General features: G+C 37.0%; 4 protein-coding genes across 4 annotated transcripts in view; all 4 read right to left on the reverse strand.

Annotated features, from left to right (window-relative positions):
• The window catches only part of LOC144662795 (uncharacterized), a 152,900-nt gene that overhangs the window by 89,523 nt on the left and 49,350 nt on the right, over nt 1-14,027 (reverse strand). The window lies entirely within an intron of this gene.
• Nucleotides 1-14,027, reverse strand: part of LOC144662858 (tyrosine-protein kinase receptor Tie-1-like) — a 67,873-nt gene that overhangs the window by 42,890 nt on the left and 10,956 nt on the right. The window lies entirely within an intron of this gene.
• Nucleotides 1,369-12,930, reverse strand: LOC144662850 (uncharacterized). The gene is made up of 2 exons (XM_078523803.1): nt 12,750-12,930; nt 1,369-1,991 (listed from the first exon to the last, which is right to left on the reverse strand). The coding sequence occupies exons 1-2, from the start codon at nt 12,814-12,816 to the stop codon at nt 1,570-1,572; spliced, it is 489 nt and encodes a 162-aa protein (XP_078379929.1). The 5' UTR covers nt 12,817-12,930; the 3' UTR covers nt 1,369-1,569.
• Nucleotides 5,143-10,727, reverse strand: LOC144662855 (uncharacterized). The gene is made up of 3 exons (XM_078523808.1): nt 10,365-10,727; nt 8,387-8,603; nt 5,143-5,337 (listed from the first exon to the last, which is right to left on the reverse strand). The coding sequence occupies exons 1-2, from the start codon at nt 10,645-10,647 to the stop codon at nt 8,458-8,460; spliced, it is 429 nt and encodes a 142-aa protein (XP_078379934.1). The 5' UTR covers nt 10,648-10,727; the 3' UTR covers nt 5,143-5,337; nt 8,387-8,457.

Consider the following 14,027-nt stretch of genomic DNA (forward strand, 5'->3'; position numbering starts at 1 on the left):
AGAATATTGAAGTCCCCAGACATTTTGTGGCATTTTTGTGAAGTTTAATGATAGATTTCATTACCCATGTAAGAATAATGTATATAAGTTGTTGCTCATGGGAGATATTGTGCACTAGTTAAAGGCTATTTCCAACAGTAGGAAATGTGTACCTTCCAAAAGACCGTTTGAGGAGAAGAAATCAAATCGGACGGTTGAAGTGAATTATTGTACTTAAAGCCTAATAACCACAGAATATAGTGCAGTGAATTTTATTTTCAGAAGTCTTTTTTTCTTGTGGAACTGGTCAATCAAAGTCAGCTAATTAAATATGCATAAATAAGTGAAAAATGGCCATTTTTGCAAAAGGTGCCATAACTTGAAGGGAATAAAATATTTTAAGCTAATGTTTTGTCACAGTAAATAGCTCACCATACCCAACATTTATGCTAAGTTTGGGCGAAATCGGTGATATGAGCTGTATCACCTGTTACCTGGTTCTGCCCTGTTCTCTCACGGGCACACTCTTAAAATCTTAGTTATTCTTGTTAAAAGCTATTTTAGATATTTCCTTTTTTTTCGACTTCCGCACATCTAAAGGAGTTGTCGTGTGGAAGATACGACCTCGCAACTCCTAAAATGTATCTCTGTGGCTAATGGTTTTGACAGAATAGCACCAAACAATAGCTTAAAGACTGCTCTAGAGTAGCGTGTATGCCATTAAAATCTTAGTTATTCTTATTAAAATCTATTCCAAATATTTCCATTTTTCGACCTCCGCGCATTAAGTGGACTTTGTGACCGGTACATACAGGAGGGTCCCGTTCGTCGAAGCTTCGAAAAAAATATAAAACAAGAGTGTTATCAATTCTAATTTTGCAGACAGTTAGATATCACTTACCTTTATCTCTGGTAAAAATTTGAAGGAAAACGGAGCAATATACTGTTCCTTATTTTCATTTGACTTCGAAAACGCTCTTTTCAAATTCGTCCGAAAATTTTTACTTCGCATTGATCGTCCGATGTAACACATTTCGTCCCGTTTGCCAAGATCGAAGAAAAACGTGACTAAAAAAGGTTTGTGGTAACTGATGAGCTCCCGAAAGGTTAAATGGTATCTAGATAACTCACATAATTTGTCAAAATCATAGTTTACCACTTAATTTTAGTGCTTACCACAAACTTTGTTGACAAAGCGACCCCATCGACTTTTGAAACGGCTTAATGAAGACCGGTTTTATTCATTTCTTGTCATATTTATACATAAGATAGTCTTCTCATTTACGTTAACAGGCACGCAGTTAGAATTTAAAAAGATTAAAATTTGGCTTTTAGAGAAGTGTTTTAAGAAAAAGTCGCAAAGTCCGAAAACCATCCTTCTAATGATGTTGATGATGATGATGATGATGATGATGATGATGATGATGATAGGACAACGTTTTAGCAGAATAAATCCGCAATTAAAGTGAGCAATGATCTGCTTAAAAATGTCAACCGGAAGGCCGCCAGAAACGTTAAAAAGCCAAAAATTGAAAACAACATTATTGTAAATTTTAAAAATTTTAAACATTTGTACGCATATGTTATTTTTTACTGACATTGAACCCTCTTTTCTTTTGTAGTTACAAATGTAGTTCGCAACATGTTACCTGTCACAATCAGCTGAACTTCACTTTCTTGAATTACACCTAGACCTGGCTCTGGAAAAAGTGCACACTTAAATATGGCGTTGTCTCGAGAAGATACATTCTCGATGATAAGGGAGGCATTTCCTTCAATTCTTACTCTTCCTTTGTAAGCAGCAGGTATTTGTGGATGGTCTACAACAGTACCATTTTCAAATTGTACAAGCATCTCAACAAAGGGACCATTAGAGACTAGTACACTATAAACAATGCCTTGAAGCTCTTTTTGTTTGTCATCCACACTGTAGTCCCACACAAGTCTGGCATTGCTTCCCTTCTTAGCATAACTTGGATCAGAAGGCTCCAAGGTGAACTTTATAACTCCTTCTAAATAGGAAAAATTAAAAAAAAATCATTAACAAGTGTATCATTGCTTTCCTTTGCGTGAGGTCGGATGTGTCACTCAGGAGGTAGCGCTTACAACGCATTCAGGATAGTCCTAAGTACCGCTTACATGATATCTGATATTGCTTGCATTTTGTTAATTTCAGTATCCATTGAGTCTGTTTCAATGCTTCTTGCTATGTCAATTTGCATGTGTTTCTATAACTAAACTATAAGTAATCTGGTAGCACTAAAAAGGAACCAGGGTAAGAGGGGGGGGGGGGGGGGGGAATCATCTCTACGAATTATTCAGTGTAAAAGAAAACTTCATTGAGGCAAAAAAATTTGATTGCAATTACAGATCGCGCTCGAGCTACATTTAGATGGGGGTAAACATTATTTTCAGAACAAGTTTCGAAACGTCGTGGCTTATTTTCGCTTATTTTTATCCTCAAGTTTACTTTAAATAAATTAATTTTGGTCGAGCTTTCTGCTTTGTCGTCAAGCACTTTGGAAAACTTTACTTAAATATACTGTATGAATTTCTACTGCGAGAAAATTTACGGCTTTAAGTAGGGATAAACTTAATTACAGCAATGTAAAATAAACTCACATCTGACAGGATATCGCGGCAAGGAATCAAAAAATTAAATTACGGCCAAAGAAAATCAACTTACGGCAATAGATAATCAGTGAAGCGATAGCAAAATAAAACCAACTCAGGGTAACAAAAAGAATAAACTTGTGTAAGTGTAAATGTTTCACTGAAGCGCCGACTAAATGAAGGCAAAAGCGGCAAGGTATTTACGAAAAGATCCAAACATAGCTGATGCAATACATCTCGAAGCTGCGTCAAGGATTTAAAAACATTTTTTGTCGTAAATTTAGGCTAAGCTGCAATTGTATATTCTTGGTGATGACAACCGCATATTTAACCGTAGACAAGCAAACTCGGCAAACTGGACTTGCACAGGCAATAATTATATCTTTCAACCACGCAATTATTTGGAGTCCTCGTACTCTCGTTTGTCACAATGTCACGGAATTATAGACGACTTCTCTAAGTCTTCTAAGCACATCGTACAATAAATAGTTTGGGAAAAAGCCCAGTGTCGCTCCTTTTACTCGCGATTCATTCAACCTCGGCACAGTTAACACCGCGCAACAAATTTTGTCGCGCTTTCATACCATCACTTCGTTTAGATCTAACTAAAACGTCCACATCATCAAGTCTATATTAAAAACAATAAGTCGTTTGCTTGTTTTAGAGTTCTGATAAATGCGACCAGAAACCAATAAAATTTACCTGTTCAGCTGTCGAAAGAGAGCAACAGTTTCTTTTTTGCGTAAACACCAAATTTACGCACTGAGGTTTCGATACACTCACTTTAAAGGTAAACTCAGCTGTTATAGCACTGATAATTAATAGCAGTTGGATAATTAATCTCTCAGATGTTTTGCTGTGCAGTGTCGCTGGGTAATCTTTCCCGTTGTCTATATTTTGACTTACCCCGCAAGCTTTATTTGCAGTTTCAGGTTATTTATTTACTTTCCTTTAGCCACGGGCGACCTCGTCCTTAGGTCTAAAACGTGCGTTCGGTCGATCGGTCGGACGAACGCTCACGTGAAAACCAAAATTTTTCGGCTCGATGGTTTATCAAAAATTTTAATATATAGATTTAGGCAAGCCTAAAAGCGGAGCTCCCTGGTTATTTGCCCTTTAAACCTTTTAGACTGATTCATGTTATTTTCTTTATATACATATATAGTTGTATCCTTTTTAACCATGAACAACAGCACCATATAAGAGCAAAAAAATTGATCAATAAAAAAGGATTGTCAATTAGCAGTCTGTGCATTAAACCTCCTAAAGATAAACTAGTATAAACTTTCGAAGATGAACTAGAACAAAGAAAGCTTGCGTTGTTCTAGAAAATATTCATACCCCCACCATGACTGGTATGTTATGTATCAGTCAATTTTAAAACCGCCTATGCCCCACCCCCTGGGGGCATTTGACATTTTGAAAAGTTTGGTCATATTCCTCACTTTGTAGATGCCCCACCTGTTAAGGATTTCAAACAGGGTCAAATCCTCCCCCCCCCCCCCCCCACACACACACACACTTTCCAGATTTTACAAAAGATGAAAGAAAGAAAACGCCGATGTTGCTTTTGTTTTTTGTAGCTAAGTGATAAACAAACATTAGGATAAAATCTCTTCTGACAAGGAATCCACACTTACATGTAACTTGTTCCTCCCCCGCTCCCTCTCTCCTCCCCCGCCCCCTCCCCCACCCCCTCACCCCAAATGGCAGCATTTTTTTGATGGAAATGGTGGACCAATACGAAAAATAACAGCTTTCTGCTAGCAAACCGGAGTTAAACAAGCAAGCAAGCCCCAGGCAAAAATAGTGACATTTTGTCATAGTGCCAAATACAGTCTGTAGGGTCCCCCAAAAGGATTAAGCACCTTTTTCCCTTCATATCAGTTCTGTTAACTACATGTAAACTAAGCAAAAATTAATTTTGCACAAGCGGAAATACTGTTTGTTAGTCATAAACTCAGGTATAGATTGTTTGGCAAAAATTTAACCATTCATTTGCCTGCATATCAAACCATGCAAGTGTAATATATTTAGACTACTGTTACATAACCGGAAGTTGTGTTAAGCTATTGCACCATATGTACCCAGGATGCTTAGCGAATAAAGTGTTGTGTTGTTCAGCCATATTGAAGCTGTGTTGTTTCCTTGTTTAGAAGCTATCTTTATTGATATGCTACAGCAAGCATGAGCAACAAATATAACATAATAATTAACTGTACTGAAACAGAAGACTTTTCAACAAATAACTGATCTGTGAGACACAACTGAGACACACCCACAAACCAAAATAGCTGTGTTCAATGTTTATCATTTAATGACTGAGTTTGGTTTCGGTGAAGTAAAAATTTGGCTGCCTACAAACAACAGATTGCATTATATTGCAACATGTGATATTTGTTAATAGAGATTGATGAACTGCAGCCTATCCCATTATCATGATTACTGTTCTTTGCAGTGTGAGCATGCACTGGGAATTAAATGTTTGGGTAGCAGTAAATGAATAATATTTTTATATTGTGTTACCAGAGATCCTTTAAGAAATATGTACATGGTTGTATCACCTCTGGCTTTATTTTATTAACTTAAAAATTACACCAGTCCATATACAGTGCAAGTACATAAGTATTAGTTTGTACATGCAATGAAAAAAATAATCTGAATGAATAAATAATAATGTGTTCATTTATCTCTCTGTGTGTCTGCATTTCTCTGTGAAAATTCCACTACTCGTGTACGTTAACCCTGAAAAAGGCAAAAGACAGATAATTTTGTTGATGATCATTGGCATCAATATTTTTTAATTTTAAAGTAATTCAGAAGACTCTATAGATAAATAAAAAAGAGATATTTTTCAAAGTTTTGCCTGGGCCGCCCAGGAACTGTGTTCACTTGGGAGATATGTTCAGGACCAAAAAATCCTTAATTCACAGTGAGTGTGACAGCATAATTTTCTCAACCTACTGAAGACATTAATAGTGCTTAATCAATAAGCTTAGGACCTGGCACATGCCGGAGCTTTGGTGATTTTTTTAAGTTTTGGGGTGAATCAGCAGCTAAAATTAATGAGTTTTCCCTACAAAATAACTTGCTTTAAGACTCTTATCTTAATTGCTTTCTAACAGGTGCTGTTGAAAGCACTGTGATTAATTCCATGAAAGCATGCATATTCTGCCCAAAACTTTAATCAGGGGTGTAGCTAAGCTTTAAAAAACTCTACCCCGGCTCATCAACAAGCTCAGCTGGCTTTTCTGGCCTTAGCAGCTATCAAAGTTAACTCAGTAAGTCTTTCCTTCCATGTGGAATTTCAGCTGAATTTAAGTTCTATGTATACTTATACCTAGTACGACAACAAGATAAGATAGGGCTTGAGCTTAGTTATTAAAGTTAGGTATTAACAATCGGAATTCCAACAGGTCAATTTGCACTTCTCCCACAAAATCATTACAAGTAGTCCAGAAAATTTATCAGGTCAGGTTAAGCAGATCTTGTAGGCCCAGTTTTGTCCTCAATGGGGAGGGGTGGGGGTAAATGACGGGGATGATCGAATGGAGGCAAAACTCAGAACCCCCAAAAAAATCCCTAAGTCTTCTGACATTACCCAAAAAATCCCTGGACCAAATACAACCCCCCCCCCCTAAAAAAAAAACCCTTGTCAAACTACCCCTAATTTGCCAGGAGGGGCAATAACATAACACAAAGAACGCCCATTTTGTTTATTTGTCATACCATAAAATATGCTAAGGCCCATGGACAAAGGCACTTAAGTTCGTTTTTAATACCCCGAAAAATCCGGGATCCCCTATCTAAATACAGACACCCAAAAAAAAATTGCCAAATTTTCCAACCCAAAAAAATCTCGGAATTGAAAATTTCAAACCCAAAAAATTCTTCGATCATCCCCGTCAGTAACCCTGGGCCTCAACCGTCCCCACCCCCTCTTTTCTTAAACAATGAAAACATTATATTTACTATGCTGTTACATGTTAATTGTGCATATTTAATTCCTCAAGAACCAGGATAATTTTTAGGGAAAAACAAATTTTCCAAGGGGTTAAAACAAATGAAATGACATATAATTAATTAGCGATAGATTGATATTTTTCTGTTCCTAAAATCAAAGGAACTATTTACATGTACCAAGATCTCAATGCAGTAATTCTGTGCAAACAAAAAGTCAAAGTCATGTTTTGGACTAGCAAATATCTTTTTTATTGTACTTGAATGGCAATAAAAGAAATTCAATTCACACAAAGTATATACGTATAGTACAAGTACAAGTCTTATAAAAGAAAAGTATTTTAAAATTTATAAATTGACTGCCTTTTTGTTTACTGAGCTACTTGATAGATGAATTTGCTGTGTAATGACCTTTTTTGTTCACGGTGGAAGATAAGGAAAATTCTTATGCCCAAAAGATATTTAATTAGTTGCACTTGTAGAAATTAAGTAACTTTCAGCCCTGGAAGTTAGTGGGGAAAGGGGACTCCCATATCGAACAGGCAGAGATGCTCGTCAGAAAATTTGAATTAAACCGTCCCTTAAAGGGGACCAATCTGGGCATTGATTACACTTTTTGACCCCTAAAAGATACCATTTTGGTACATTTTAAAATTGATATTTTTCTATATTTTTTCTTGTGCAACCCTAAACGAGACCTTGAAGGCAAAAAATACCCTCCTTTTTCCCAGAACACACAAAGAGAGACCAAAATCTGAAATAATTTAAATCATGTATACCTCTAAGCAAAACAATAAAAACATCCCTGTCTCTTCCATTGGATTCCCCCCCAGGGCTTTCAGCCAATTTCTTCGTAAACAATTTTCATGATCAATTTTACTTATAAAGTCTATAGAAAGAGTAACAAAGTAAATCAGAATACATTAATAATATGTTCCAACGAAATATTGTACCCAGACGTGTATTTTCAAAACCCCTAAAAACTGTTTAGAAAAAGACAGAGAACGACAAAGAGCAAAAAGAGTCGAAGAAAGAGAAACAAAGAGCAGCATGAAGCAGAGATGGAAAGGCGAAGGTAAAAAGCAAGGAACAAAAACGGAAGAGCAGCGTAAAGTCAAGCGAGAAAGACAACGGGAAAAATGAGGGAACAGTACCAAAGTGCATGACATGAAAAGGACACAAGTCAATCTAAAACAAAGTTGGGCACTCAAGCAAGAAGTAGCTCCTATGCATTTTAAAGCCTGTGTGATCAATCAACAAATAAGGCAGTGAAATTATAAACAAAATCGCACTTGTGAGAAAATGCTTTAAGGGGAAATCCGCCAGGACTTCGAGTAGTTATTGGACAAAATTATGTACCTTATTGCAAACTTTTTTGTTACTGCTTCAAATATCTTATCAAAAGAAATCTTTTCTAACAACACCAAACATCAAAAACAAATTTCGAAGTTCTGCTAAATTCCACTGAATCGCTTAAGACGAATTTACAAAACTGAATGGCTACACGTGAGATGTTGCCTATACCTTGTGAACTTTGAAATTCATTTTCTCAGACTCTGATAAGAAATTATTGTTGGTGTTATCACGGATAATTACTTACATCTTTACCTTTTATTAAGGGTAGGAAATAACGCAATAAGGAATAGCATATTTTAAATTATTCTGGTACTTGACTTTTGTCCAACTTTAATAAATATTAATTACTCGACTTCCTAGTGGATTCCATCTTAAACACTAAAATCAAGTCTTTTTTTTATAAATTATGGAATAATGAATGTTAGTAGTTTTTACTAACAAAATTACAATGTCACTTGAAACACTATCAATGACTTACCAAGTTGTAATTTTCCTTTAGGAATTGCACCAAATTCACTCTCAGTTCTTCATGTGAAATTTCTATTCCTTTCACATTATTTGAAGTTGCTCCACCAGTGCATAGAACATACAATTGCCCAAACCATGATTTTCAGAAATTAAGAATCCTTTATGTGATGCAATCCTTTCCAAATCTTCAGGCCTCTGCGACTCGTCTGCACCATAATAGTACATTCCTAGCAAAAACGTGCAAAAATATGTCAATTATCATTATTATCTGGATGATGACAATAACTGATCAGAAATATTTATCTCTCAGTGTTGATACTTAGTGATTCACTGAAAGAGAGGGGCACACAGGTAATGAATAGGCTCAGCTAAAATGTATGACATAAATCAACAACTCTATTGCATTCAGAAAGAATCAAACTGTCGTCATTCTAAAGTTGTTCTGATAAAAGGACTCAGTCTGATATTTCCTTGTAATGTGTTAGGACTGCTAAAATTCAATGTCATTTATTAGATCGATAATTGATAATTACTGTGTTGTCTGCTATTTAAGGATAAAATTTAAAATGGATGATATTGGATAACAACAAAGGCTTATGCATTCAATATTGTTTATCAATTATCAATATTGTTATTGAATGATTTGGATTGTCACCTCTTCAGTCATATCGATTGCAATGCAATATCATGCATTTTGACCATTTTATAGATCGTTCATTGCCTTCAGTTTTCATCAAATGAAAACGGAATGTAAAAAGAAGCCCTGGTATCTTAGTCGTTTAACCGTGAATAAATAGAAGACAGTAGTAAATCACACAATGAAATACAGTAGTCCAAGAACTGCGTTAAACATTCAGGCAAACGTTAGCTATAAATGACATCAATTTGATTGCACAGTTTCGGAAAAGCGGTAATTCGAGATGATAAAAATATTTGCAAATCACAGCAGCATAAAACAGTACGAAATGTCTATAAATCAATCTACAGAATTTCTAAACTAATACTCAATTCAACAGTGCTGTCAGATCAGCTGTCAGTAAGGGCCGGTAGTATTTTGATTATCAATATCAACCGACTGATTGAGTTTAATAAGCTTATTCATTTTCGATAATTTGCAATACTGATTGATCATGAGCTGTCATGGCTTTCATCGATTGCTCATAGCCTTCGGTTTCGATTTATTCACAACGTAACACGCATAACTAAGAAAATAATTATAATACAAAATAAACGTCAGGTTACTGTACCGTCAATTCCGGGAAAGTGCTAGACAAATTCCGAGAAACGTCAAAACTACAGCGCCAGCATAAACCAGATCAAAAGGTCCGAAAATCCATGGTGGGCAGTTTATGCAGAATTTCTTCTCTATTAGCGCAGCAGATTCTGTTTTTAGGCACACAGCTTTCTCTGGGATTTTTTAAGTCCGTTGCTACATTTAAGATGGGCTCTTGTCCTTCCAAAAAGCGGAAGATTTACATTATCTGGCATCAGCAGCCATTTTGTCCGCATTAGTATTGTGAAATGATGTCACAAAACTCACTCTCTACTACTCCCTAAGTTTTGATAAGTTCACAACGCGCCGGGTATACCGGTATTACAGTAAATTCAAAATTTTTAATATAAAACAAACTGAGCTATCGGCTTTTATGCGAACCCGGAGAACGCATTAAACGAGAGAAAAAAATCAAAAATTCGTGACAGCTAGTATGAAAGAAAACATATCGAACATACTGGAAAATGAAATGTTGTTTTTCAGTGTTTTTACTCCTTCTGACACTGAACCGGAATGCTTTTAGCCCGGTTTTCATCGAGCATTTGCTTTCCAGTCTCGAAGACATTTTTATCACAGAATCAAACTCTCAGGCTCCTATTTATAAAACTGAATTTCAACGAATAGTAATATTTTTTTAGTGGCAAAACTAAGGAATAACATAAGCTTTAAGCAAGTAAAATACGGTATAAATGTAACACTGCAGTTTCGTACTCACCTTCACCAAAACACTGTTCGTTTTGTCTCCGTTGCCTTTCCTGTTGTTCTTCCCTACATCTTTGCCTTCTTTGCCGTCCTCTTTGTCGTTCTCTTTCTCGCTGTTCTTCGCTATTTCTTTGCCTGTTCTGTCGGCACCTTTCTTGCTCTTTTTGTCGCTGTTCTTCGCTACGTTTTCGTCTGTTCTCTCTTGATATTTCTCGCTCTCTTTCCCGTCGCAGTTCGCTTAAACCCTGTCTCCTCGAAGTTAAGTTTCCTCCACTCTCGTTTGTCGACATTGACATAACAAGAGACCGAAATAAATACGTTTTTCTCAAGTTCTAACCTTCAGACTCGCTGAATAGAATTTGACAATAGCCCGAGTCGTTTTGGAAAATTTCTTTGCCAAGAGAATTTAACGCTGAGATTTCGCGCCAAAAAAACGCGGGTTGCCACAGTAATTCATCCCCAGTCCTTTTCCGTGCGTACGGTCGGACGGTCACGTGACAACCAAAATTTTCCGGCTCGATGGTTTCCCAAAAATTCTAAGGTATGGGGCTACGCATGCGCGCGCCTTCGGCGCTTGCGAGCTCCGCTAAGAAATGAGGCTACGCTCGCGCGCGCGGAAGCTCCACTAAAACTACTCTAAATAAACTTTTTTTTTGATAAAGCAGGTTATGTAATAAAATGACAGCAAATGCTGATGTGGACCTGCTATACTAAAACCCCTAGCATGGACATGGGGGCATGCCTCTCCTTGCCTCTAACCTAGCTACGCCATAATAATCTGACATCACGCACGGACGTAATAAGACGATCTCACGAGATAGTCATTTGTTGCGAAAAAGAGTTACAAAGGCGCACTCTAAGTCGAGGATGTACAGTGACATATGATAATAAAATAAACCAGATAAATATTAAATTGGCGACGAGGATTCCCCATGCCGTTCTTACTACGAGCAGTACAGCACAGAAAAACCAGCTGTTTCTACTCGTCATGCAGCTTGCTTTCTTAGGTTTCCCGCCAGAGGCCCGTTTTCTTTGGCCAATTCCACTACTCTTTGACAGCCATGACCAAAAGGCTTCTGTTTTTGCTCGCTTCTAAGGTGCCTTACGAATCTCTTATAGCCTTTGACGCCCTTACAATCAGTCTGAAGCAGATAATGCAAAACAGTGAGCATAGAAAGAAAAGAGAGGAAATGCTAAGGGAGCTTTAGCTGTGGTTGACAAATGCTATTCGAGGAATCTGCAACGAATGAAAATTTGTTTTGGGTTTACGCGCTTATTATTGCGTAGAATATAAATATCGGCTCATTCACTCTTGAATTGTTTTTTAATCACATTGGCATTAATATATATAAATCTTGACAGTTAAAAAAAGCTTAGTAGTTTTACAGTTTGAGCCATGCTGGCAGTGATTGATTGTGCAACTACTATGACATGAAAGTCACGAGACATCAGGAAAAACAAGTAAAGTCAATTCACGGAAAGATTACACAACGATATTGCACCACACTAGGTTTTATAGATCGAAGGTAACTTCAGTTACTGACACTCAAGCTGTAGCAGTTATTCAGCTCTAGATTTCAACGGTACGAAAATCTAAATTCTTACCAACAGCAGCTTCCTTTATTAATTTCATCCTTCTAAGCAACAAACGAAAGACGATTTCAAAACATTACATACGTTTGTCACAGTTCAGTGGAGCAAACCTATACATTTTTTCTAAAAGGGAATTGCAAATCCTACTTCCATTATCCCAGGCTCCATGCTTTTCCCGCTACGGAGAGTTCTCTCTTTTAGTCTTTAGGCGTTGGTGAAGCAAAAGTGAAACAAGCGGAATACGGCTTAAACGCTCACTGCCTATTCTAGGTATAAAGGTCCATACAAATTCTTATCGTGAGCCTGCGGTCCCTGTGGTGTCGCCTTTAGAAAAATAACCCTGCTAAATCTTGATGTCAGTTTATTATGTATGGCTTAGGCTATTTGCTGTGACCGTACAGCAGTCGTAATCTCGCGCAATCTGGTCTGTCATTCATGTTTTCACACTGAACGTCATTTTCTTTCAAGTATCGTTGTTTGATCACTTTGTTAGTAAATGGAAAAAGTCAAACGTAAATTTCTGTCGATTTAGTTTTGGTGCGCGATTATATTTAGCCAACCAGTTAACCGCGATCTAAATTAACTTATCCTAGTCGAGCGCACTTCTTCACTGAGCTGTGTTGGTCTGTCTTGTTATAAATTTCTATAGTGTTGTCTGTGATTACCTTTCAATTATCTGAAAGGCCTTCCTCACGATCTTAATCTTACAGGACGCTATTGGTAATCTCATTAAAAACTGTAAATAACTTCCACATTACATGACCTTAAATACGAAATAAACTCAACTAAAATCTCTTAAACGTACCTGAATGCGGAAGTATAAACACGATTACATGTAAAAGGCAGCCTAACGAAAGGACGTTTTCACCCATTATCACTGTCTGTGACAAAATATCATTCCCTTAATGTTGCAATTGTTGCGAGGTCTTCTCGAGGAAGCAGTTGCTGCCGCCGCTTTTATAATGTAGGTAGTAAACGTACTCAACCAATACTTTCTTTATTTGGATAGAGTCACACTTCAGTAGCTTGAGTTACTCAAGTGACGTATTAGCAACTGACTCGTTCCAGGACTTTTCTTGGCGCGGGATGATGAGAAGACACCACACCCGCGTCTTATAAGTTTCTCAAAAAAGACGACGAAGGACGAGTCAGCCTCGGCGATTAGTGCTCAGGAATATCATGTTCTGTTTGTTTGTTGAGCAGAAACTGATGTTGTTTTCGATAGCAGTCTGGCACTGTAGATCAATATTGTACTACTTTTGAACGGATAAGCAATATGTTTTGAACACCAACAGAATTACTTTTCTTCCTTGAAGATCGCAATTTTCCTAGAGCGGACAGTTTTCGAAAAGAGAATTCCAAGGAAAACTATTCGATTTTCGGCACAGATAATGCCCACGGATAAAGATTCATGCAGTTTTTGTTTGCGCAAAAGGCAGGTTATTGTTTATGTAAATGTTCGCTTTAATATTGCCTTCCTCTATTTTCAGTTATGTCAAAGGCAATAAGGCATAACAATAAATACTTTTGCATTCAACCATGAAACGTTGTTTTAAATATAGGAATATAACAATAGAAAATATTTCTATTTTAGATACACACAATGCTGGCTCTTCTTTATGTTAATGTTCTGTTAAATATATTGCTTTCAATAAATCATGAAAACGGATATTTCTCTGTGCTTTACAATATAAGGACAGGAAGAAGCCACTATTCAATTTTATAAAGTGATAACTTCATGGTAATTGAACACGTACGGTTTTTAGTCACGAGTTGTGAAGAATAACAGAACAAACGAACGAGCGAGTTTAATAAATTATGTCTAATATCCTTCACAACAAGTAAATACAAATTGTACGTAATTAGCAATGACCAGCTACTAAGAATGTGGCGAGACAAGCCTTGCACTACATTCCACAGGGGTAGAGGAAAGTTGGACGGCCAAGGAACAATTGGAAGCGATCCATGCTGCAATAGTTGGAAAGAGTAGGCTACTCCTGGGAAAGAGCCAAAGCATAAGTGAAGAACCGCGTGTGATGGAGGAAACTTGTGGATGCCTTATGCTCCCACGGGGGCAATAAGG

Source organism: Oculina patagonica, chromosome 8 (assembly GCF_052425735.1).
Source record: "Oculina patagonica isolate OP01 chromosome 8, crgOcupat, whole genome shotgun sequence".
Lineage (NCBI taxonomy): Eukaryota > Metazoa > Cnidaria > Anthozoa > Scleractinia > Oculinidae > Oculina > Oculina patagonica.